Source organism: Bufo gargarizans, chromosome 4 (genome assembly GCF_014858855.1).
Source record: "Bufo gargarizans isolate SCDJY-AF-19 chromosome 4, ASM1485885v1, whole genome shotgun sequence".
Lineage (NCBI taxonomy): Eukaryota > Metazoa > Chordata > Amphibia > Anura > Bufonidae > Bufo > Bufo gargarizans.
In genome coordinates, this window is record NC_058083.1 from 132785173 (window position 1) to 132809813 (window position 24641).

General features: G+C 40.5%; 1 protein-coding gene across 2 annotated transcripts in view; it reads left to right on the top strand.

Annotated features, from left to right (window-relative positions):
- Nucleotides 1–16032, top strand: part of PLOD2 (procollagen-lysine,2-oxoglutarate 5-dioxygenase 2) — a 167451-nt gene extending 151419 nt beyond the window's left edge. For both annotated transcript variants that reach the window (XM_044290206.1, XM_044290207.1), the window contains 4 exons: nt 59–163; nt 253–399; nt 12521–12646; nt 14584–16032. In XM_044290206.1, coding sequence (XP_044146141.1) covers nt 59–163; nt 253–399; nt 12521–12646; nt 14584–14739 — 534 coding nt within the window. In that variant the 3' untranslated portion in view covers nt 14740–16032. The remainder of the gene's footprint in view (nt 1–58; nt 164–252; nt 400–12520; nt 12647–14583) is intronic.
- Nucleotides 16033–24641: the final 8609 nt, after the last annotated feature.

Consider the following 24641-nt stretch of genomic DNA (forward strand, 5'->3'; position numbering starts at 1 on the left):
TCAAAACCTAGCTTGAATATGGGTCAGATAAATTATTCTTACCCTTTGTCTCTTCCAGCCTTGCCCAGATGTGTTTTGGTTTCCAGTTCTATCGGAGCAGGCTTGTGATGAAATTGTACAAGAGATGGAGCACTATGGACAGTGGTCTGGATCCAGAAATTCTGTAATAATCCCTTTATTATATCCTGCCCTCTATTAACTCTAGTGTGCAAGTCTGTACATGTTCTATATAATTTTGTCCTTTTTAATTAGGATAAACGTATTGCTGGCGGGTATGAAAATGTTCCTACAGATGATATTCACATGAGCCAGATTGGGATGGACACAGAATGGCTTCACTTCATTAGAGAATACATTGCTCCAATAACACTGAAAGTCTTTGCTGGCTATTACACAAAGGTAAGATTTTCTTTAATAACGTATAGTAAACGTTCCAAGGTTTCCTAAATGTGACACTTTTTTTTCTATTAGAATATCAACTGTATGGTGGCCTTCTAAAATGTATATGTAGTTTCCAATGGTGGCACTGTATTTCACCGTCTCTGTACAAATGACACAGTTATGGGGAATAAATGATTATTAAAATGCTGTATTAACAGAAGCAATTTATGACATAATGCTACAGAGAACTTCATAATGATTTATTGAAGTTTTCAAGGCAATGTGTGGCAGCAGTCTGGGGGAATAAGAAAAAAAAAAAAGCTTGATCAGTCATACATGTATTGTCAGATTAAAGGGGTTATCCAAAAATTGATAATGATCAGGATCGGTCATCATTATCACATTGGTGAACACCGATCAGCTGTTTCAGGGAGCCGCAGCACTCATCAGAGCTCTACAGAGTGCAGCCGACTCCCAACAGCTTTCCAAGCACAGCGTCGTACAATGTACAGCAGTTGTGCTTTGTATTGCAGCTCAGCCCCCACTGACTTGAATGGGTCTGAGCTGCAACTAGGCCATGTGACCGATGTACAGTGATGTCACATTGCCTAGGAAGAAGCTGCGGTGCTCACAGAGCACCCGACCTCTTCTACAGGTGATCAGTGGGTGTAGAGTGTCGGACCCCTGCTGATCTGATATTGATGACCTATCCAGAAGATAGGCCATCAATATAAATTACCAAATAACCCCTTTAGGATACACAGAGGGTAGTCATTTTCATTAGAGCAAAAACAAAGTTATAACAAAATGAACCACTTCAAGATCAGGCCATTTAACCCCCTTCCTGACCAGACACATTTTTGTTTATTTTTTCATACATGCAGATTCAAAAACAAGAAAAATGTAAACCAAAAGGGGAAAATATTTTTTGTAATAGCACACAGTGCAACTGACTACGCTTTCCATGGAGTCCCCTTTCTATTACAGTCCATTGCAGTCAACCAGCCCCTTACTAACGCAGGAAGTAGCACTGAGCACTGTGTATACATTGCTGGTGAAGGCATGGTTGGTAAAACAACAAAAGTGACTTCTGTATAGGTCACACTTTGTAGGACAACACCTCTTTAAAAAGGAGAAATGGTTCCAGCTTATCTATTCCTGAACTGCATATACTACAGTATGAACATTTAAAATCACAAGTTAAGACTTTTATCGCCCATCCAAGGTCTACAACTGACCTCTCCTGATACGAAAAACTCTTAACCCAGACAAAACATCCCAATATCACGAGACACCTCAGTTCACTTGACACACCCAACTCTCTATACTATATCAGGGAATGGGAGAACATTTGGTGGTCCTGCCCCAAACTAACAGGTTTTTGGGACAATATTTTCCTCCAGATCAGGAAGATTCTGAAACTTGCAGATGGCTAATTTCCCTGCCTTCCAGAAATAGCCCTACTCTCTCTTGCCATCTACCCTTTCAAATTTAGAGAAAAGCTTGATAAGAATATTACTAGCATCAGGCAGACTACTCATTGCTACTAATTGGAAGTCGGGGGAAGTACCCTTTAGATCTCAATGGACTGCCAAAGTTAATGACATAGCCAGGCTGGAGGAACTCTCTCATTGGGAACTCAGGAATCACCATAAGTATGACAAGATTTGGGAGCCATGGAGGACAAAGGCTTTGCTAGGTACCCTTTAACTAATGATGGTTACCCCACTGTAATGGATCGAAAACCCTCCCTGCATCTCCGGCAATAGATTGAGAAATAGAGTGATAGATATCGTCGGCATGGAGTCTCTGAGTCTTAAATCCCAGGTTGCTGATACTGGCTGTACCGGTCTAGTCAGTGTCTGAACTTCTCAAATATTTAGGTTGTCTAGAGGAATACTTGTTAAAACCTACCCCCTCTTCTCCCTCCACATCCCTTTCCTACCTCCCCTCCTCCCTCCCTATGTTTCCCCTTCCCTTCTCTCCTACCCCGTCTTTCCTTCATAACCCTCCAAATCAACCCCCACCCTCTAAATACAAGCTGTCTTTGATTTTGGTCTGGATAACCTGAGGATACCCTCAAATCTGCTGAAATTGCATGACTATACTTACTCACTATGCTGTTTTGAGTTTTTAAAAACTAATTATGTAATATGCACTTTTATGCAGGATAATATGGATACTCCTGATATACTATTCAGCTGTTAACCTAATTAATGGTTTGACAATTGTTGTGCTATATTTCATTGCATTCTTTTCGCACAAGACCTCTTCTGACTTATATAAATCAATAAAAAGAATTTTGAAAAGAAAAAGGAGAAATGGTATCGTCTAGTTGTCAATTTATTTGTAAATTTCTAGGAGAGGAGCATTAGCTGAACAACCATATGAGTTCTAAAAAAGATGCTCCAGAATTCTTATTTCTATTTACAGTGCAAAAAGTGAATGGGACTCTGTGGTTTCTAACTTTGTAGCCATTTTTATTCTAGTGATTATTTACCCCCAACAGCTAGTTAGTTGTGGTATATTGTAATTTTTTAATGGCTTGTCAATTTCCAGCTTCCATTCCATATCTTCTCATAATAAAAGTCAATTTTGGAATTGGCTATACTAATCTTTAGGTAAGCAGTTAGCCCTGATTGCTGCATACAAATATGCAGAAGTGTATAAAATATTAGCCCTTTTTTTCACCCAGTGATTTTCTGTTTTCGTTTTTCGCTCACTGCCTTTCCGGAGACAAAACTTTACTTTTCCGTTGACATAGCCATATGAGGACTTTTAATTTTCAGAACAAAATGTACTTTCCAATGGCACCTTTTTAATATTGCATAGAATCTAGTGTGAAGCTGGAAAAAATACCAAATGGGGGTGGAAGTTTTATGGGTTTTGCGTTATTGCATTCACTATGCAGTAAAACTGATTTGGGATTTTCATTTTCCAGGTCAGTATGATTATGTTTTTGCCACACTTGTATAGTTTTTCTTGCGATTTGAATTTAAAAAAAAATATATTTTTTTAAAACATTTTTTTCATTTTGACTTTTTTTTTAGGTCCCCGAGTGGACCACAACGTGCAATCAATAGATTGCAATTTGTATTGTAATAAGGTACAAGGAATGGTCATGGATAATAGGTACGTGTCACCAAGGTTCCTGGCCTCGGTGGAGTAAGAGCCGTTTTTTATGTATCAACAGCAGTTGCTGTTTGACACCTTGGTACTTAGCATGGCTGTAATAGCTGATCTGGGATGGCTCTTACTGGAAGTGGTCAAAGTGCTGGGTGGGTGACTACTCCCAGTAAGGCCAGGAACCTCGGTGACACGTACCTATCATCCACGATGGAACGCTTTCCCTGATCTCTGCCCAGAGAATAAGTTCCTGCCCGTTCCTGCCCAACAGTGGCGTGCTTCCTCTCAGATCCCGTGGTCACATTTGACTATGGCATCTGAGAGGTTAAATGTCCACGATCGGTATTATCACTAATCGTGGACATTAGCCTCTGTCTATTATGTAAAGCAGGCACCTGGCTCTGGCGCTTGCTCTGCTCTGGAGCGAGCGCCATCTTTAACCACTTCCCAGTGTGAATTCACCTCCCATAAAATAAAATTAAGTAAAAAAAAATAATTAAGTAAAAAGCGACCAGAAAGTGAAATGTACCCCAAAATGGTGCCAATAAAAACTACAGCTTGTCCTGCAAAAAATAAGCCCTCACGCAGCTCAGTCAACAAAAAAAATTAAAAGTTATTGTTCTTAAAATCCATGACAGAAAATTCCATGATAGAAAATCCAGATGCCATTTCTTCCCTTCTGAGCCCTGGTGTAACCATACATAACATTTTGCAACCACTATTGCCGTGTTACTGTATTCAGGAGAAAATGGGTAGCAAATTGTAGGGGGATATTTTCCTGTTATTGTTTGTAAAAAAAGAAAGTTTGGGCCTAAAGCACAAATTGTAATTTTTCATAGCCAAGGGTTATAAATTCTATGAAACACCTGTTGGGTCAAAATGCTTGCTACACCTTGGGTGGTGTAGTTTCCTAAAAATTCCTTGGGTGGTGTAGTTTACAAAATGTGGTCACTTTTTGGGGGTTTTCACTGTGGGAAAACCTCAGGGTCTGTTCAAATGCAACATAGCGCTTTAAGACCGTTCCAGCAAAATCTGCCCTCCAAAAACCATATGGTGCTCCTTGCCTTCTGAGCCCTGCTGCATATACATTATAGTCAGTAGCTCAGGCAGTTATTGTTCAGTTACTGACCATATAACGAATATGTAGGTAATAGAGTAAATACATTTATATACAGTACATACATATGCACACAAATCATTGAGACATAATATTAAAACCACTGAGAAGTCTTCTGGGGTTTCCTAGTATTTAGTAGTTGCTGATATTGCTGAAAAAAGGTAATCACATTAAAACTCCCTAAGGGTACATTAACATGTGGAGTTCACCAAGCCAGTGCACGTGGTTTCTATTATGTGAACTCCTCAAAATAACTTCAGAACTAAACTGGTCCTTAAAAAAATTGATTTGGAAATTTTCTTAAACATTTCAAAAATTGCTTCTAAAATTCGAAACCTTCTAACGTCCCCAAAAAATATATAATAATTTCATTACCAAAATGATGACAACATAAAGTAGATATATAGTAAATGCTAACTAATGAGTATTTTATGAGATATCACTATCTGTCATAAAAGCAGAGATTCAAATTTAGAAAACAGTGACTTTTGGATTTTTTTTTTATAAAGGTGAAATATATTGACTCAAATTTACCATTAACATGATGTACAATATATCACTAGAAAACAATCTCTGAATGGCTTGGATTAGTAAAAGCATTCCAAAGTTATTACCACATAAATTGACACATGTCAGATTTGCTAAATTAGGCCTGGTCAGAAAGGGGGTGAATGGCTCGGTCTGGAAGGGGTTAAAGACCTGGATGTCAGGAAGGGGTTAACACTACAGCTTCTTCAACTGTGGCACAACAGATCCTTTTGTGGAATAAGCTGCCAGACGTTTAGTTCTTTAATCTAATTGAAAAATGTGCTTAAAAATACAATTTGTTTTACTGTCTGAAAATATGAGATCATCCATTATATTATAAAAATATAATAAATGCACCACTCCCTCTGCTAATAGAGGATTTGTTAACACGCCAAATACTTGACATTTATTATATGGTATTTGCATGTTTGAAATAGTAAAGTGCACGGCCATCTTCAACTCATCAAAGTAAAGTAATGGGGCTTCTTAAGGGATTCTTGTATTTTGAAAATTTGCAGTCAATGGTTTGTCGATACTAAAAATATAGATACTTGGAAACCAAATTTCAAAGTTGCAAAATTCACCAACAAAACACATGCAAACAATGGGAGAAATTTATAAAAAACGGTGCAAATGAAAACTGGCTTAGTTATCCATAGCAACCAATCAGATTCCACTTTTATTTTTTCAGAACTCTTTTGGAATATGATAGGTAGAATCTAATTGGTTGCTGTGGGCCATTTTTCCTTTATACACGTTTTGATAAATCTCCCCCAATATGTCCCCCTGGCAATCTGTCTAAACCAAGGATGCTCAACCTGCGACCCTCTAGCTGTTGTAAAACTACAACTCCCACCATGCTTTGTTGTATGCTGATAGCTGTGGGCTGTCTGGGCATGCTGGGAGTTGTAGTTTTGCAACAGCTGGAGGTCCACAGGTTGGGCAGCCCTGGTCTAAACAATTATGCAAGGTATACAATCTTACTTACAATCAGTAGCTCAGTCAGTTAGTGTTCCGTTAATGACCATATAACATATAGTACTTATCTAATATGTAGGTAATACAGTAAATAAATGTATATACAGTAAATACATACATATGCACACTAATCATTAAGACATAATATTAAAACGATTGATAAGTCTTCTGGGCTTTCCTAGTATTTAGTAGTTGCTGATATTGCTGAAAAAAGGTAATCACATTAAAACTCCCTGACTAAGGGCACATTCACATGACCGTTGATGTAGTCGTGCACGTGTTGTAGACCGCAAACTGTAGTTCTGCAAAACACTGGCCGTGTGAACTCTGCATCGCTGTGTGGAACTATTGACTTCAAAGAGTCCACGATCTGCAACATGTGAGAAAAGATAGGACATGTTCTATCATTTGCAGTGCGGAGGCACAGACCTGAAAGCCCATGGAAAGGCTTCCGTGTGTTTCTGAAGGTTTCTGATACGAGCCTCTGCACTGTAAAGATAGGACATGCTGTATATTTTGCAATACAGATGTACAATGGTTAGCACTCCCGCTGTTAACTCAAATTTCTTAACTCATTTCATTATCTTGAGACAAAAGCCATTGAAAAGCAATTGAAGGTGTTTGCTTAGATTAAATAACCAAACTCAGAAATCTCAGAAAAAAGGAGTGCTAAAACCATGTGACATCTTGTATGTTGTGGATCACAGACTCATTCAAGTTAATGGGTCCGCACCACAATGCAGAGTTCACAAGACCAGTGCCCATGTTTTTTTATTCGCAACACATACACATCTACACTAAGGTCATGTCAATGTAGCCTTTATATTGTATAGGTCCCCCGATGCAACCAAAACAGCTCAAGGTATGGGTTTCAAAAGACCTCATAAGGTATTCTGTTTCTGGCACCAAGATGTCAGCAGTAGATCCTTCAAGTCCTGTTATTTAAGAGGTAGGGCACATTTTCTTGTTGAAAGAGGCAACTACGATCAGAAATTACAGTTGCCATAAATGGGTGTACTTGATCTGCCGATAAAAGATGGTCAGTCAGGAGAGGCAGTGATGCCTCCCTGAATACTGCTCAAGGAATGCAACAAGAGAAAAATATGGGGGGCAGTATACCCAATAAAACTTGACTTTTACTAGCGTATAGGAGATAAAAAACAGCCCCTACTAACATACGACGAGTAAGACGTGTGTGTCCTTGACCTATTGAGGTGACGGAGCAAAAACAGTTACAAAACAAACAAAAATGTATACGATGGACTGGATAAATACATATGTGGGAAAACCAGTAAGATGGTGTTGGTATGTATAAGCCACTGGCCCTACTGCCTCCCTACTTGTCCTAGTCCACCCTATAGAGTGTTTCCAAGGGACGGGGTCCAAAAAAGCCCCGCAAGGGGTGGCCCAGACTGGAACTCCGTTCCTGTGTAGCAAGCCCTAATGAGGCCCTAACACAGATTCCCGTCCGATAGAACAATACACATATAAAATTATGTAGAGATATTGACCCACCAAAGACCCACAGAACAGAGGGGGGGGGGGTTTGGCGGGGGTATACTCAAGTGTCCCGACCCGTTTCTTCAAAGGATGCCCCAGGATTCTTCAGGGGACACGGGGCAAAGGTGATGGTTATCACTCCCGGCTGGTTGACCAAAGGTTTAAGAGATAGCCTGTGCATTAACTGCAGTCAGTATGTGGCTGAGTCTAGGGATAACTGCAAGAAATGAACAAACAGAAGTGAGTAAAGTAACTTGAATTAACCTCCATCAATCTTCCCATGTGGGTAGTGGGTACTTGATCTGCAACAATTTAATGGCAGTTATCTCCAATCCTGGCTGTTCAACCACTTACTTCCCACTGCCAATAGTTAGAGCAGTAGTTGTTTAGGCAGATGGATTTTGAGAGTTTTTATATCAGTATCTCAGTATTCTCTCAGATTTCTCTAGGCCATGTGATATCATGTTCATCTGTCACATGGCCTAGACACTGCTCAGTCCCATTGAAGTAAATGGGGCTGAGCTACAATCCCAGGAACAGCTACTATACAATATATTGCACTTGCTTGGTGAGCAGAGAGAAGGCTGCGACACTCGCAGAAGCATCCGTGCCTTCTCAAACAGCTAAGTGGCGGGGGTCCTGGGTGTCGGACCCTCATATCCTGAGGATAAGTCATTAGTATACTGTAAACGTAAGTGTCAGAAAACTCTTTTAGAAAAAAGTCAATCAGTGGTCTCAGTATTTATATGTTGTACTTCTGGGATCACGAGCAGTGAAGCAGTCCATGATGCCAGTAGCATGGCAAGTAAATTCTGACGCCACTGATTGGCTTCAATGGTCATTTGTTGGGTGTGAAAGACTATGGCTCCTGCACTAGATTAACCACTTAATTACCGGATTGTTTATCCTCCTTCCTACTAAGCCAAGTTTTCAGTTTTAACAAAAGGCTTACCTAACTGCAAATAACTAATTAATTTCTGAGCCAACCTACATGTATTTAATATTATTTCTTGCTCATATCATTTGGGAACAGAGAACCGTGGATATAGCTTCTGCTGCCGCTAGTGGGCAACACTAGGCTAAAAAGTGTTAGCTCCTCCCAATGGCTATATCCTCTCCAGTCTGGAGAGAGCATATACATTTTTAGCCCCCACCCACTACGCGTGTGCGCAAAGTGCGAGCTTATCTTTCCATGCGGCCAGTCGGACTCCCTGTGTACCGCATGCTGTGCGCCCAGACCGGCCCTAGCCATCCCTCCCGAGTAGCTTCACTGCCCCCCTGACCGCGTGGTCCGGAGTGCCCATGCCCTTTTCTGGGCAGTAGAAAACCTATCAAAAGTTTCCCAATCCACTCTTTGTCTAATGGGTTGATTGGTTGACCAGTCCTCACCTGCGCATCCCGTGCCTTTCTCAGGCAACCAACCTAGGGGCAGACCTTCTCACAAGCTGCCCATAACAGGGCACTTTTCCTCTTCGGACACCTCTGTGTCTCCACCTCCCCCGAAGCCACACTCGGACATGTCCTCCCTCCCAGGCGAGTCACTGTCTGAAAGGGAGGTACTGGACTCAGACTCTGATCTGGATCAGGAACAATCTTCTAAGATTGCTTCCATGGTAGATAACCTGGTCGTGGCTGTCCACAACACCTTTCAGGTTCAGGACGACTCTCCTTCGTCTAGCCACCAGAAAGTTTTGTTTCTCCGCTCGAAACAAGCCCCTAAGGCCATTCCTTTGCATGACCATTTTTCGGTTGTCATTGTCAAGGTATGGGACCATCCAGTCGTTTCAGCGCTTCTAAGTGCCTTGATCTGTTATACCCCTTTCCACCAGACTTGGTCACGAAATTGTAATCCCCACCCAATGTGGACCGGCCTGTCATGTGCCTCGCTTAGCATACCGCTATCCCCATGGCCGATGGCACGTCCCTTTAGGACCCCGTGGATCACCGCCTTGAGTCTTTTACTAAGTCAGTCTTTGCGGCGGCTGGCTCCGTGCTTCGTCCCCTTTTTGCCTCTGTCTCTGAATGGGCCCTTCGCCTGCACCAAGACATCGTGGCTGATCTTCCCCCAGCAGACCTCCAGTCTTTGGCTCTGCAGATCTCTCAGGCAGGGAAGTACCTCTTCGAGGCCTCTTTGGATGCGGGCTTTCTTGTTGCCCGCTCATACACGGTCACCTTAAGGCATGAGGTGTGACTTAAAGTCTAGGCTGCAGATTCCTCGTCAAAGTGTTCCCTTACAGAGCTTCCTTTTGTGGGTTCTCATTTGTTCGGTACTGTTAGACGACATAATCTCTGAGGCCACAGGGGGTAAAAATACCCACCTCCCACAGGGCAAGGCCAAGCGTCCGGTTCACTCCAGGCCCTCGAGCTCCCATTTGCACTTCTTTTGCCTCTTCTCCGGCACACCCCCACGTCGACAGGGGTGCCACCTAGCGTTTCCAAACAAGAGCAGAAGAGAAAACCGTCCTTTAAACCCCAAGCAGCCTAGCGCCCGTGGACACAACCTGCCCGTGCCCCGGCCAATAGACAATCTTCAGCATGAAGGGGTGCCCCTGCCCTCTCGGGTCGGGGGTCAGCTCCTCCTTTTCCAGGATGTATGGCGATCCCACATTTCGGACGAATAGGTACTCAAGATAGTAACCTCAGGTTACAAGATCGAGTTGGCCTCCACCCCGCCGGACCAATTCCTCCTTTCCCAGCCGCCCAGAGACCGGGTTCGGGCCGCCGCCTTTATTCAGGCATTACAGTCCAGCACTTCAGGATGGAGTCTCTCCGCGCTGTGATTGTCTCTCTAGAACGGGGAGAGTTATTTTTCTCGGTGGACATTCAGGACGAATACCTTCACATTTCCATTGCTCCTACACATCAGTTTTCTTTGTTTTGAGGTGGAGTCTCACCACTGTCAGTTCGTGGCTCTAGGCAACAGCACCATGAGTGTTTACGAAGGTGCTCGCTAGTGTTGGACGAACACAGGCCGGGACGTTTCGGGAACGCGCATTCGCGATCAACTGTTTGCGAACCGCACGTTCGCGGTGGCCCCTTTCACTAAGGCCAGGAAGCCGACATCGTCCAAGATATATCACAGGACTTGGAAGTCTTTCCTGCGCTTCTGTGCGGACCATCGCCTCGCTCTGCTCCCTTTCCCCTTACCACAATCCTCTATGTTTCCTTAAAGGGGCAGGTGTCAGTGCCTGCAATCTTTTTCCAACGGCATCTGTAGCAAAAGTCCTCCACCAGCTGGACGTGGTTCGTGCCCTGTGGATTTATTTAACCGCTTTAGAGTCGTTTTACGTACCAACTCACTGTTCGTTATTCCTGAGGGTTCTCGCAAGGGTTTGGCAGCCTCCAAAGGAATGATTGCCAGGTGGATCCGCTTGGCCATTGCCAAGGTGTATCACTCCCGGGGCAAGGCTCCTCCCCTCCGTATCACACTCATTCGACCATGGCGGTGGGCACATCTTGGGCCCATTTCCACCAGGCTTCCGCTTTACAGTTTTGTAAAGCGGCAACCTAGTCTTCCTTGCACACGTTCACCAGTTCAATCAGGTGCATACCTTTGCATCGGCAGATGCTGCTCTAGTCCTCAAGGTCTTGCGGGCTGTGGTGTCTTAGACTCTCGCAGCTGTGACTTCCATGGGAGTTTGGTTTCTCTCTCCCCATGGACTGCTTTGGGATGTCCCACGGTCCTATGTCCCCCAGTGATACGAGCGAAAAAACACAATTTTTGTGGACTCATCTGTAAAATCTCTTTCTCGCTGAGTTCATTGGGGGACACAGCTTCCACCCATTGTTTTGTTTTTGTTTCAAATTTTACCGCAGTTGATGGCAGTTGATTAACTTGTAGGGTTCTCAGTTTTGGGTTCAGACCCACTGGTTATTGTTATGTTATTTCATTTCTGACTTCTTTTCCTCCTACTGCTTGTGGACAAATTGATATGTTCTCTCCAGGCTGGAGGGGACATAGCCAGAGGAGCAAACACTTTTTAGCCTAGTGTCGCCTCCTAGCGGTAGCAGCAGCTATACCCACGGTCCTGTGTCCCCCAGTGAACTCAGCTGAGTCCACAAAATCTTGCTTTTTCAAGGGACACTTAGACTTTTGTTTGTGTCTTTGGAAGACAAATATAATATTTTAAAAAATGTAAAAGCTGTGAAAATTATGAAAAAATTTTATTTTTCCTTTTTGGTTAAAAAAACATTTCAAAATTTTGAAAATTTTTAAGGAAAACTAAAAATGTGTATGTTTGTACATTTTTCACGAAAAGTCCACTATGCTATTGCTAAAACGAATAAAAGATTTTATTTTTTAAGACAAAAGGGGGAAAATGTGTGTATGTATATCAAAGTCTGCTAAAACTAGTAACTAAAGCTATAAATTTTGTTCTGCTTTATTTTATTTTTTAATATTTTTTATTGATTTATTTATTTTCTTGGTAATTTTCTATTTATTATAAATAAAAAAAGTGAATTAACTCCTTTCTGAAGCTGTCAGGGCTAGAAGGGGTTAGTTCACAATTAGTGCCCCCTACTGGCTGGGAAATTATCACATAAAGAAGAGCGCTCTACTGCTGGCTTTTACAATTTATGGTGTGATGGATCATTGTAGCAGGGTGCTACAATGATGCCTCACAGTGAGACCACATCTGCTGGTTACTGTGACCGCAACCCTCTAATGACAGTGCAGTCGGCAGATTGCAGTGTAACCCAAAACTTTGCTCTTATTTGTTGGCCTATCGGAAAGTAATGCATTAGACTGTTCTCAGTCAAATCAATTGTACATGTAATGTATGGTTGTACTGTATTTATTAACTTGACATTCTACAATTTTTGTCACTTTTTTATTTTTTTAACCAGACAACTCCTTTTAATGTTTGACACATTTTTATGCTTCTTTAGGGACATGCATTGCTTAATTTTGTTGTGAAATATACTCCAAATCGACAGTCTTACTTGAGACCTCACCATGATGCTTCAACTTTTACAATCAACATAGCACTCAACAAAAAGGACACAGATTTTCAGGTAATGTTTTGTTGCCCTCTGTGGGTTCACAGCACATAGATTCCATTGAAAAGACTATGGTTTCATTTAAAGGTACACTTCAAAAATAATAGTAGTAATAAACTATATATGACTATGCTATATATCTATAATATATACATATAAAAAAAGTGTGTGTGTATATATATATATATATATATATATATATATATATAAAGTCTACATACCCCTGTTAAAATGTCAGGTTTTAGTGATGTACAAAAATGAGACAAAGATAAATCATTTCAGAACTTTATCCACCTTTAATGTGACCTATAAACTGTACAACTCAATTAAAAAACAAACTGAAATCTTTTAGATGGTAGAGGTAAGAAAAAATATAAAAATAACATATGGTTGCATAAGTGTCCACACCCTTAAACTAATACTTTGTCATGCTGAAAGATGAAGTTCCTCTTCATGTTCAGCTTTCAGCCTGAAGGTTTTGTGCCAATATTGACTGGTATTTGGAACTGTTCATAATTCCCTCCAGCTCAACTAAGGCCCCAGTTACAGCTGAAGAAAAACAGCCCCAAAGCATAATGCTGCCACCACCATGCTTCACTGTGGGTATGGTGTTCTTTTGGTGATGTGCAGTGTTGTTTTTGCGCCAAACATATCTTTTGGAATTATGGCCAAAAAGTTCAACCTTGGTTTCATCAGACCTTTTCCCACATGTTTTTGGGAGACTTCAGATGTGTTTTTGCAAAATTTAGTCTGGCTGGGTGCTTTTATTCGTAAGAAAAGGCTTTCATCTTGCCACTCTACAACATAGCCTAGACATATGAAGAATACGGGAGATTGTTGTCACATGTACCACATGTACCACACAGCCAGATATTCCTGCAGCTCCTTTAATGTTGCTGTAGGCCTCTTGGTATCCTCCCAGACCAGTTTTCTTCTCGTCCTTTCATCAATTTTGGAGGGACGTCCAGTTCTTGGTAATGTCACTGTTGTGCCATATTTTCTCCACTTGATGATGACCGTCTTCACTGTGTTCCATGGTATATCTAATGCCTTAGAAATTCTTTTGTACCCTTCTCCTGACTGATACCTTTTAACAATGTGATCCCTCTGATGCTTTGGAAGCTCTCTGTGGACCATGGCTTTTGCTGTGGGATGCGACTAAGAAAATGTCAGGAAAGACCAACTAGAGCAGCTGAACTTTATTTGGGGTTAATAAGAGGCACTATACATGATGGTAAGTGTATGCTGACTCCTATTTAACATGATTTTCAATGCTACATCCCCAGTTATAAGAGGGTGTGCACACTTATGCAACTACATTTTATTTGTTTTCTTCCCTCCACCTAAACTATTTCAGTTTGATTTTCAATTGAGTGGTACAGTTCATAGGTCACATTAAAGGTGGAAAAAGTTCTGAAATGATTTATCTTTGTCTCATTTTTTTACATCACAGAAACCTGACATTTTAACAGGGGTGTGTAGACTTTTTATATCCACTGTGTGTGTGTGTATATATATATGTGTGTGTGTATGTATGTATGTATATATATATATATATATATATATATATAGTGTGTGTGTATATATATATATATATATATATATAATCTTGTATTGAGCAGCTTGAGTACATGCTGATGAACCCTGATATTCATGAGCTCCCAGCACCCACTTCTGATTTTAGTAGGTGGCCAGAGATAGCCAGGGGCTTATGAATATTAGGACTCATTGGCAGGATAAAAAAATCAGGGCAGCATAAAACTGGTGATGGATTCCCTTTAACACTTTGTTAGACCAGGGAGAAGTGATAGGTTAGGGGTAATTAAGCTATTCCATTTTCTTGTAGATGGGGAATAGCTTAATATAACCAGAATACCCATTAAAGTGTAATACAACAAACTAATAAGCTTTTGTGAAATATCTTTCTCATACTTCTTTCTGTCTTTTTTCAGGGTGGAGGATGTAGATTTGCCAGGTATAACTGCTCTATTGATTCCCCAAGGAAAGGCTGGAGCTTCATGCACCCAGGTCGACTCACACACCTACATGAGGGACTTCCCGTTACCAATGGCACCAGATATATTGCAGTGTCTTTTATTGATCCTTAAATGTTATCAGCTCTTTGACCTACCAGCAAAGCCTTGGCCTTTTTCTGATAATTTTTATTTATAGAAGTTTTTTTCAGATGAGAGTATTTACTACTGTTTTAATTTAAAAAGGGGGTTTTCATGTGCCAACAAAATATGCAAATTGTAATATAATGTAAAGTAAACCCATATGTTATCGTTACAGATCCCTAGTGTCCATAAATAAAATAGACATTTATTATCAGTGCAGATGACCAATTTTGAAACATTAAATATTTTTGTAAAAATAGTGTAAAGATACCTCACATTTCCATTTTGCTAATTTTCTAGCAAATCATTTGATCGTATCTGCAGACCTTATGTTATAGGCTTTCAAACAGGGAAGGAGGCAAGTGCCACTCAAATAACCACTCCTGAATCTTCAAATTTATGCTAAAATTTTCCATATCCATATGTGTATTTTTTATTAAACTTTTTCCAAGCCTATAAAATCGAATATACACCTGAAGTTACAGTAATAATCCAGAACTAATGGACCAGAATATTAATAGGATGCATACATGACTATATGTAACTCATTGAACTTTTAAAAATCATATTCATTCCACTTAAACTGACACTAATTGTTATCACACACAATTGATAGAAGAATGTCTTAAATGTTATTTCTAACATTTCTGTAATTCAGAAGTGTTACTTAGTCTTTTTTTATATTTTAGGGTGACCTAAAGGCTATGTGCATACTTAGGGGCATTTTATTAATAATTACATTGTATTCATTTTGAGCTAAAAAATATATTTTTTAATTGGTCTTTATTAAAAATGTTGAGCCCTATTCTCTGTACAGCCTTGAGATTCTCTAGCAGCGTGCTGTCTGTTTTCACTCTGTTCCATAAAGCAGCTCAGCTGACAGCTCCTTATATGTGATATCTGACCTCCTAAACACTCATTATAGCTCAATTCTTATCTTACTGATAAGACTGTGACTTAAATAAATGTTTAAGACATTTTAGTAATTTAAAGATAAGGGTTATTCGATAACCAGCTCAAAGTGAAAGTAAGATTAACTTAGCTCGACAAACAGTTAACCCTTTGAGACAGAATGGCTTAATATGTTTAATAAAAAATGCAATTGAAAAAAAAAAATTAGGCCCAAAATGAGTAAATGCAATCATAAAAAATGTCCCCAAATGTGTATATGGCCTTTAAATTGCTGTCAATAAAATTGTGTCAACAAAAAATAAACAGAATGATATTGATATGAATAGGGATGAGCGAATTGACTTCCGATGAAACATCCGAAGTCCTTTCGTATAAAACTTTGTTTCAATACTGTACGGAGCGAGTGCTCCGTACAGTATTAGAATGTATTGGCTCCAATGAGCCGAAGTTATTACTTCACGTAATAACTTCATAAATTGATTTATACTGTAAAAAAAACTATTTCCTGAACTCGGAATCGGTTCCAAGTGGTACTTTGGTATTGTAACAAGTGGTACAGTATTGAAACAAAGTTTTATGCGTATCGACTTCGGATGTTTCATCCGAAGTCGATTTGCTCATCCCTAGACATGAACATTATTTCAAAGCAGATACAGTGGAGGAAATAATTATTTGACCCCTCACTGATTTTGTAAGTTTGTCCAATGACAAAGAAATGAAAAGTCTCAGAACAGTATCATTTCAATGGTAGGTTTATTGTAACAGTGGCAGATAGCACATCAAAAGGAAAATCGAAAAAATAACTTTAAATAAAAGATAGCAACTGATTTGCATTTCATTGAGTGAAATAAGTATTTGAACCCTCTAACAAAAAAAGACTTAATACTTGGTGGAAAAACCCTTGTTTGCAAGCACAGAGGTCAAACGTTTCTTGTAATTGATGACCAAGTTTGCGCACATTTTAGGAGGAATGTTGGTCCACTCCTCTTTGCAGATCATCTCTAAATCCCTAAGGTTTCGAGGCTGTCTCTGTGCAACTCTGAGCTTGAGCTCCCTCCATAGGTTTTCGATTGGATTAAGGTCCGGAGACTGATTAGGCCACTCCATGACCTTAATGTGCTTCTTCTTGAGCCACTCCTTTGTTGCCTTTGCTGTATGTTTTGGGTCATTGTCGTGCTGGAACACCCATCCACGACCCATTTTCAGTTTCCTGGCAGAGGGAAGGAGGTTGTCGCTCAGGATTTCACGATACATGGCTCCGTCCATTTTCCCGTTTATGCGAATAAGTTGTCCTGTGCCCTTAGCAGAAAAACACCCCCAAAGCAAAATGTTTCCACCCCCATGCTTGACGGTGGGGACGGTGTTTTGGGGGTCATAGGCAGCATTTTTCTTCCTCCAAACACAGCGAGTTGAGTTAATGCCAAAGAGCTCTATTTTGGTCTCATCAGACCACAGCACCTTCTCCCAGTCACTCTCTGAATCATTCAGGTGTTCATTGGCAAACTTCAGACGGGCCTGCACATGTGCCTTCCTGAGCAGGGGGACCTTGCGAGCCCTGCAGGATTTTAATCCATTGCGGTGTAATGTGTTTCCAATGGTTTTCTTGGTGACTGTGGTCCCTGCTAATTTGAGGTCATTAACTAACTCCTCCCGTGTAGTTCTAGGATGCTTTTTCACCTTTCTCAGAACCATTGACACCCCACGAGGTGAGATCTTGCGTGGAGCCCCAGAGCGAGGTCGATTGATGGTCATTTTGTGCTCCTTCCATTTTCGAACAATCGCACCAACAGTTGTCACCTTCTCTCCCAGCTTCTTGCTAATGGTTTTGTAGCCCATTCCAGCCTTGTGCAGGTCTACAATTTTGTCTCTGACATCCTTGGACAGCTCTTTGGTCTTTCCCATGTTGGAGAGTTTGGAGTCTGCTTGATTGATTGATTCTGTGGACAGGTGTCTTTTATACAGGTGACTAGTTAAGACAGGTGTCCTTAATGAGGGTGACTAATTGAGTAGAAGTGTCTAACCACTCTGTGGGAGCCAGAACTCTTAATGGTTGGTAGGGGTTCAAATACTTATTTCACTCAATGAAATGCAAATCAGTTGCTATCTTTTATTTAAAGTTATTTTTTCGATTTTCCTTTTGATGTGCTATCTGCCACTGTTACAATAAACCTACCATTGAAATGATACTGTTCTGAGACTTTTCATTTCTTTGTCATTGGACAAACTTACAAAATCAGTGAGGGGTCAAATAATTATTTCCTCCACTGTATTTATTCAGAAAAATAGTATAATTCTTCCAAGAAGCATAGATGTTTATAGGTAGAATAAAATGAATAATTAGATTAATAAACCATCCAAAAAGTTGTAAACCCTTATATGTCTCACCCTACAATTACTTTTTATCATATATATATATATATATATATATATATATATATATATCTTACTTCTATTTATCTCCTACTTCTGTAGACTTGCCTGGGGATTTAAGGGCGGAAACAAAGGATTTTTTTTTTTATTAATTCATGTTTAGAATAAAAATAAAAATAAATGATTTTATATATATATATATATATATATATATATATATATAAACACAGCTTTCCAACCTGTTTTGTATGTATTTTAAGGTCCAAATAGTAGTTCAGAATATCTGTTGACATTTTCCCTATGCTTCGAGTATACAGCTATTTTGAATATAAACAGAGGGGGGGAAAAGATGGGTATGAGTACATAAAAAAATAAATAAAGGGTTGGTTTTATCTCATCAAGATTACCTGGCAATCAGATGATTAACACAAATCTTCAGAAACTCAGAATAACCTCAATCAGCTGGGAAAAGCTGTGCCTAGTAATAAATACAGTAGTGTTACATTGCAGCCATTCAAACGGTTGGCCAACGCTGAACTATATGGATTGTCCTTGTCCTCCAGAATGAGGGCTATTTTATGTTAGTGGCTTTCTGCCTAATAATGGGAGTTGTCCTGATGTTCACCTCTTTTAATGTTTTAAAAAGTTGCCAGAATTGTTGAATTTTTGTAACTGACAGGTAGGTTAAACAATAGACCTACCAGAATCTGTTGTATCAGTTTTAAATCTCTGATCCTCTGAGAAATGTGTTTTCTTCCATTCTAGTCTACATTGGCAACATTGCTCTAGTGAGTTTGTGGGATTTCTTAAGATTTTCTTTGTTTCTTATAATCCAAAAATTGTTGCTAGCTTCAGCTATCAAGTTATACTGTTACCATGTGGAAGATATAATCTCTTGAAGTGGGCCCTGATGGAATCAACTTATCCTTCAAAACCAAAAATGTCAGGTTGTCCACCACGGATACTCAGTGCTGAATGGTGCTATTTGTTCATAGATTAAATGTGACTCTTTGCAGATTGTATTTTATATTTTTGAACCACACAGTGCCTTTTCTCAACTTTCCTTTGGGAAGGATGTCTCTGCTGAAAAATGCAAAAAAAAAACCCTTTCAGCTGACTTTTTTTATTTTTTACATTGTAAGAATCGGGTTTTAGAAATACTTGTATATTTGAAAATGTACTGTTTGAAATTGAAGGAGTTTTATGAAAGATTCACTTTACTTGAATTGTACGTGAAGAGTCTTCTGTTAAATTAGCTTTTGTGTTATTCAAGGTGATGTTTTGAACAAAAAGTAAAAAAAAAAAAATGTTTTACAGATGCAATTGATAAACCTTTTTTTTATATATATATATTTGCTGTACCTGAAGAGAACAACCTTAAGATATTAGTGATCTTAGAAGTGTGTGATGAATAAATGTTAATTTAAAACTTTACTTAGTTTATTTGCATTGTTCTTTATTGATTTACTTATACCAGGCCTGACAATAAACGTTTAAAGGGGTTGTCCAGGTTCAGAGCTGAACCTGGACATACCTCTATTTTCACCCAGGCAGCCCCCCTGACATGAGCATCGGAGCAGTTCATGCTCCGATGCTCTCCTTTGCCCTGCGCTAAATTGTACCGGGGCTCTCTATGGGGCTGACAGGAACCCCAGTGACGTCACCGGCACTGATGGGCGGGATTTGGCTCTGCCCTAGCCAGTAAAATGGCTAGGGCAGAGCTAAAGCCCGCCCCTCAGAGCCGGTGACGTCACCGAACACACTGCTGGGCGGAAGTTACCGCCCGGCAGTGTGTTATTGAAAACAAAAGAGCCCGTGCCCTGCGCGATCTAGCGCAGGGCACTGGAGCGCATCGGAGCATGAGATGCTCCGATGCTAGGCTCAGGGGGGCTGCCGGGGTGAAAATAAGGGTATGTCCGGGTTCAGCTCTGAACCCGGACAACCCCTTTAAGTGGGAACTACCAGGTAAACTGCAATATTACCTATAAACAAAGGACGAGGTGTCACACATGCCATAAAATATATCTACTTTATTGAAACAATCATACAAGTGGACATAAATGAAAAGCAGAGCACACTTGGCAAAAACCTGATGTCTGTATGGCAATGTGATGCATCATATAATTAAGCAATCAAATGTGCAGAATTTTGACATTTAAGCATAGGCAAATCAGTTGTTCCCTGCACCCAAGGGCTTGGCAAAAAGTCCCCCTCCTTCACTTAGTCACTCCCTCGGAAACTTGATTGACAGGGCCAGACATGAACTATGTCACCTTGACTTGTCCTGACTTTCCTGCATCGGTACAGCCACAAGTTTCTGCAAGGATGAAAACAAGTCTACTGCACATGTCCTGATGATTTATCTAATGCCTGGCCCTGTCAATCAAACTTAATTTAAACTTTAGTGCATCAAGGACAGTGGCAACACCCTTGATACAGCTAATTTGCGTATGTTTAAAAAGGCTAAATCCTGCACAGTTTTGATCCTATTTTAAAATGTATACTGGGTTAGTTACATGAGCAAAGCCAATATGAACATCTAAATGGTTTGTTACAACTTCTGCAGACAGACTCTCTTTAAAGCCATTAAAATAAAGTATATATCCATACCGACCAATATGTAGTTCAGCACCCCAAAGCCCATTTTGCAAGCAAAATATTTATATACCCTTTCTAACAGTTTTTATTTAAGAAAAATGACAGCCAAAATATTTTACTGACAATTTAATAATTATGAGCATTATAAGACTATAACTAACTGATCGGCTTGGCGACATATTATGTTAGTTATAAAATAATTATAACTACAGTGATAGTTACAGTCAACCCAGTCATTTCAACACAGTTTGCAGTTTTACATAACTGCAATATCACAACAAAATACTGCACAGAAAATTTAGCCCTAGACATTACCAGACAGTACCAACCTTCTCTTTTTCAAAGAATGCTAGCATCGCAATAAATAAACTAGAACTGCATTTCCTGAAGGAAGTACATAGTGCTTGAAAAGAGCTGACAGTTTGTGTGTGAGAGAGTAAGAATAGGGGCCATGCGTGTGTGAGCTGTCTGTGACACTCTGTAATGGCTAGACTGTGACTATAACATCATCCATAGCAGTTAAAATTAGAATCTCCAAATATTCTGCCATTTATTTCTATGGGGACTTTTTTTAAAATGTAAATGTATTTAAGGAGTTCTCTCATCATAGACAATGGGGGCATATCGCTAGGATATGCCTCCATTGTCTGATAGGTGGGAGTCCCACTCCCTGGACCCGCCCATATATAGAGAATGGAGCCCCGCAAGGTGGTGGCTGGAGGACTCCGGTCTGGCCACCACCAAGCTGGCTCCCCATATAAGTGAATCGGAGCTTACCACGCATGCGCGGTCCCGCTCCCATTCATTTCTATGGGGCCGACAGAAATAGCCAACAACTGTTGTGTGCATGAGGCCTAATAGACTGGATTTCAGATGTTTGGCAAACAGGTATATAGTAGATGAATTCCAGTGAAAATAAATAAAACAATACTGAACTGTCCCTATGTGAATTCAACCAAGCAATCCAGCCATGACAATAAACCAGCATAGCAATAGACAAATCTCAAACACCACAACACACTAAACTTTGTGAAACTACAGATCTCAAAATGTACAGCAGACACCCTAAAGTAGAACAAGATTAGAATAACAAAAATCTGAGGAAATGCAAACAGCAAATAATATATCCAACAACCAGTATAAATTGAGGTATAGATATAAATAGGCTCAACTATCAGCTACTTCATCCTAATCAGCCAGGCAAAGCTATGCAAATAATACCAAATTCAGTTTTAGAAGCTAGGCAGTTACATAAAAAACTGTCAAAAGTACTAAGGATATGATGTAGCAGGAAGACCCTGCACTTGTAACAATAGAGAATATTTGATCCTCAGCAAAAACAAATAAAAAATCTATCCTAATTATTCTGTGCAACATACATATTGTCCAAGGGTACACTATTTCTAATGGTGCAGTTCAGGATTTAGGGATTTATTTGCACCCTCAATTCAGTTTATTATATGACACATTTTAATTTTGTGAAATATACTCCCTGCCAAAAAAAACAGTCGCCACCCCAAAAAAAAAAGGCCACACACATTTGCTGTGGCATTGTTTCGATAAGCTTCTGCAATGTCACAAGATAGGCCACTAAACGCTTTCAACAAGTATAACCGCCGAAGTGAACTGAGAATATATTTTTCTTTTTGTACTGAAATACAAAATAACACACATAACAGCCAATGTGAATTGAGAATAAATTTTTCTTTTTGAACTGAAAAAGGCCACTAAATGCTTTCAACCAAAACAAAGATACAATAATTTAAAGTGCACGGCGGCACTGAGTAACCAGTGTGTCCTACCGGTACCCAGGGACGGTCATCAGATGCTACACCACACGATGTATTGATAGTTGCTCATCCTGTATGGATATCCGGATAGACATCAGGGAAAAACAAACGGCTGGCAATCAAACACATGTGTGCAGGGTCCCTATACAGTTGCTATAGCTGTCTAGCCAGTCAGCCCTGATACTAAAGGTATGGTAGCAGCCTGACCACAGGGCACTCGGCCTGATAAGGACGACCCTGTCTGGAACCTGTCCCTCAATCTAGAATGCTAAATGTCCCTAAGAATGCATGAACTAAATCCCTACACGCATGTTTCGTTGCCAGTACATAGGTCAGTTCATCAGGGGAGATGAAAATCAAGCAGATCGATCCCTAGATGAAATGATCGAACCAACAGACCAGAAATGACACGATCAGTCAGGTGGTCTTGAGGTACGCCAAGATGGTCGGGTCCTCCATGGGCTATCTCATGGATATGAGATAAAGAGATAATGCAGTATATAGATAGTTATAGCTGCACATGGGACGCCAGGTTATTTAAACCTCCTCATTTAAATACATGCCTGGTTCCCGCTGCTGCCGATTGTGAAATCCACGGCCAATGAACGCACCCGCCCGCCCGCACGTAAGCGCGGCGCATGCGTACCTCCCAAAATCGGGACGAGGCCTGGAGCGCAGGGAAAGTGCCTGATTAGCATAGCACTCCTGCACATGCGCGATCTCGGCAAAGATAATCGGAAGCAACTATAATTTTGATTGCTTCATAATATTCGATGGTGTAGAAACGATCGGACATTCGAAAATACACCCGAATATTCTGAACCACAATCAGTTCTTATTAAAGATATTCAAGGCTATTCATCCAGTGTTGGATAAAATCGACTTATGTAAAATGATACAAACAAAGAGACAGGTCACAGTAGGTCAATATCAGAGATAAATTTATATCTGAGGAAAGGTCTAATCAGTGTTGTTTACCGACCAATGGACATAATAGGTTGTGAAATGATCACGTAAATGACAGAGATAAAAGGCCAAGGCAAATTACTGCCAACTTTAAGAGAAAGGGCATTACAGATATAATACTACCAGACAACTGGCGGTAATGGTCACAAAGAACTAGAATTTGTCTACAGGAAACAGCTGTAGTTCAACTATTCATTGAGACCATTTGGAGTTACCGTCTGTAGGAGGAATATCCACCGTGACTCGCGTTGTAGTAAGATCTTATCCCAATCTCCCCCTCGTTTGGGGGGGGGGGGGGCTTACAGCTTCGATGCCCATGACCTTGATAACCCTGGGGTTCCCTTGGTGCGACTTGCATACATGACGGGCCACAGCAGTATCACACCGCTTTTCTATATCCAGGAGATGCTCTCCTATGCGCCTGCGTAGCTCTTGTTTCATTTTGCCTACGTACTCTTTTTGACAAATACATGTTATTTTGTATATAACCCCTGCCGTCCTGCATTAAATAAAGTCTCTGATGTTGAAACTGCATCTGAAACGACCCACAGGATGACGACTCAGCCAGGTATTTGGTGTGGCTGGTGGAGCAAAGTGACTATGTACCAGTAAGTCCTTAAGACTTTGGTCTCTTCTGAACGTCACCTGTGGGTATGTATGCAGAACCTCACGGACATCTGGGTCCATAAGGAGGATGGGCCAGTGCCGTGCCAAGATCTCTCTGGATTCCTTGGCAGAGCCATCAAAGGTAGTGATGAACCGTACCTTCCTATCGCCCTCCTGTTTTTTCTTGGGAGTCAGTAGTGTCTCTCTGGGAGTGTTTGCCGCTTTCTGGAAGGCCCCTCTCAGAACCTTATCAGAGTTCACCTGCATTATCTCTTTATCTCTTATCTATGAGATAGCCCACGGAGGGATTTAGTTCATGCATTCTTAGGGACATTTAGCATTCTAGATTGAGGGACAGGTTCCAGACAGGGTCGTCCTTATCAGGACGAGTGCCCTGTGGTCAGGCTGCTACCATACCTTTAGTATCAGGGCTGACTGGCTAGACAGCTATAGCAACTGTATAGGGACCCTGCACACATGTGTTTGATTGCCAGACGTTTGTTTTTCCCTGATGTGTATCTGGATATCCATACAGGATGAGCAACTATCAATACATCGTGTGGTGTAGCATCTGATGACAGTCCTGGGGTACCAGTAGGACACACTGGTTACTCAGTGCCACCGTGTACTTTAAATTATTGTATCTTTGGT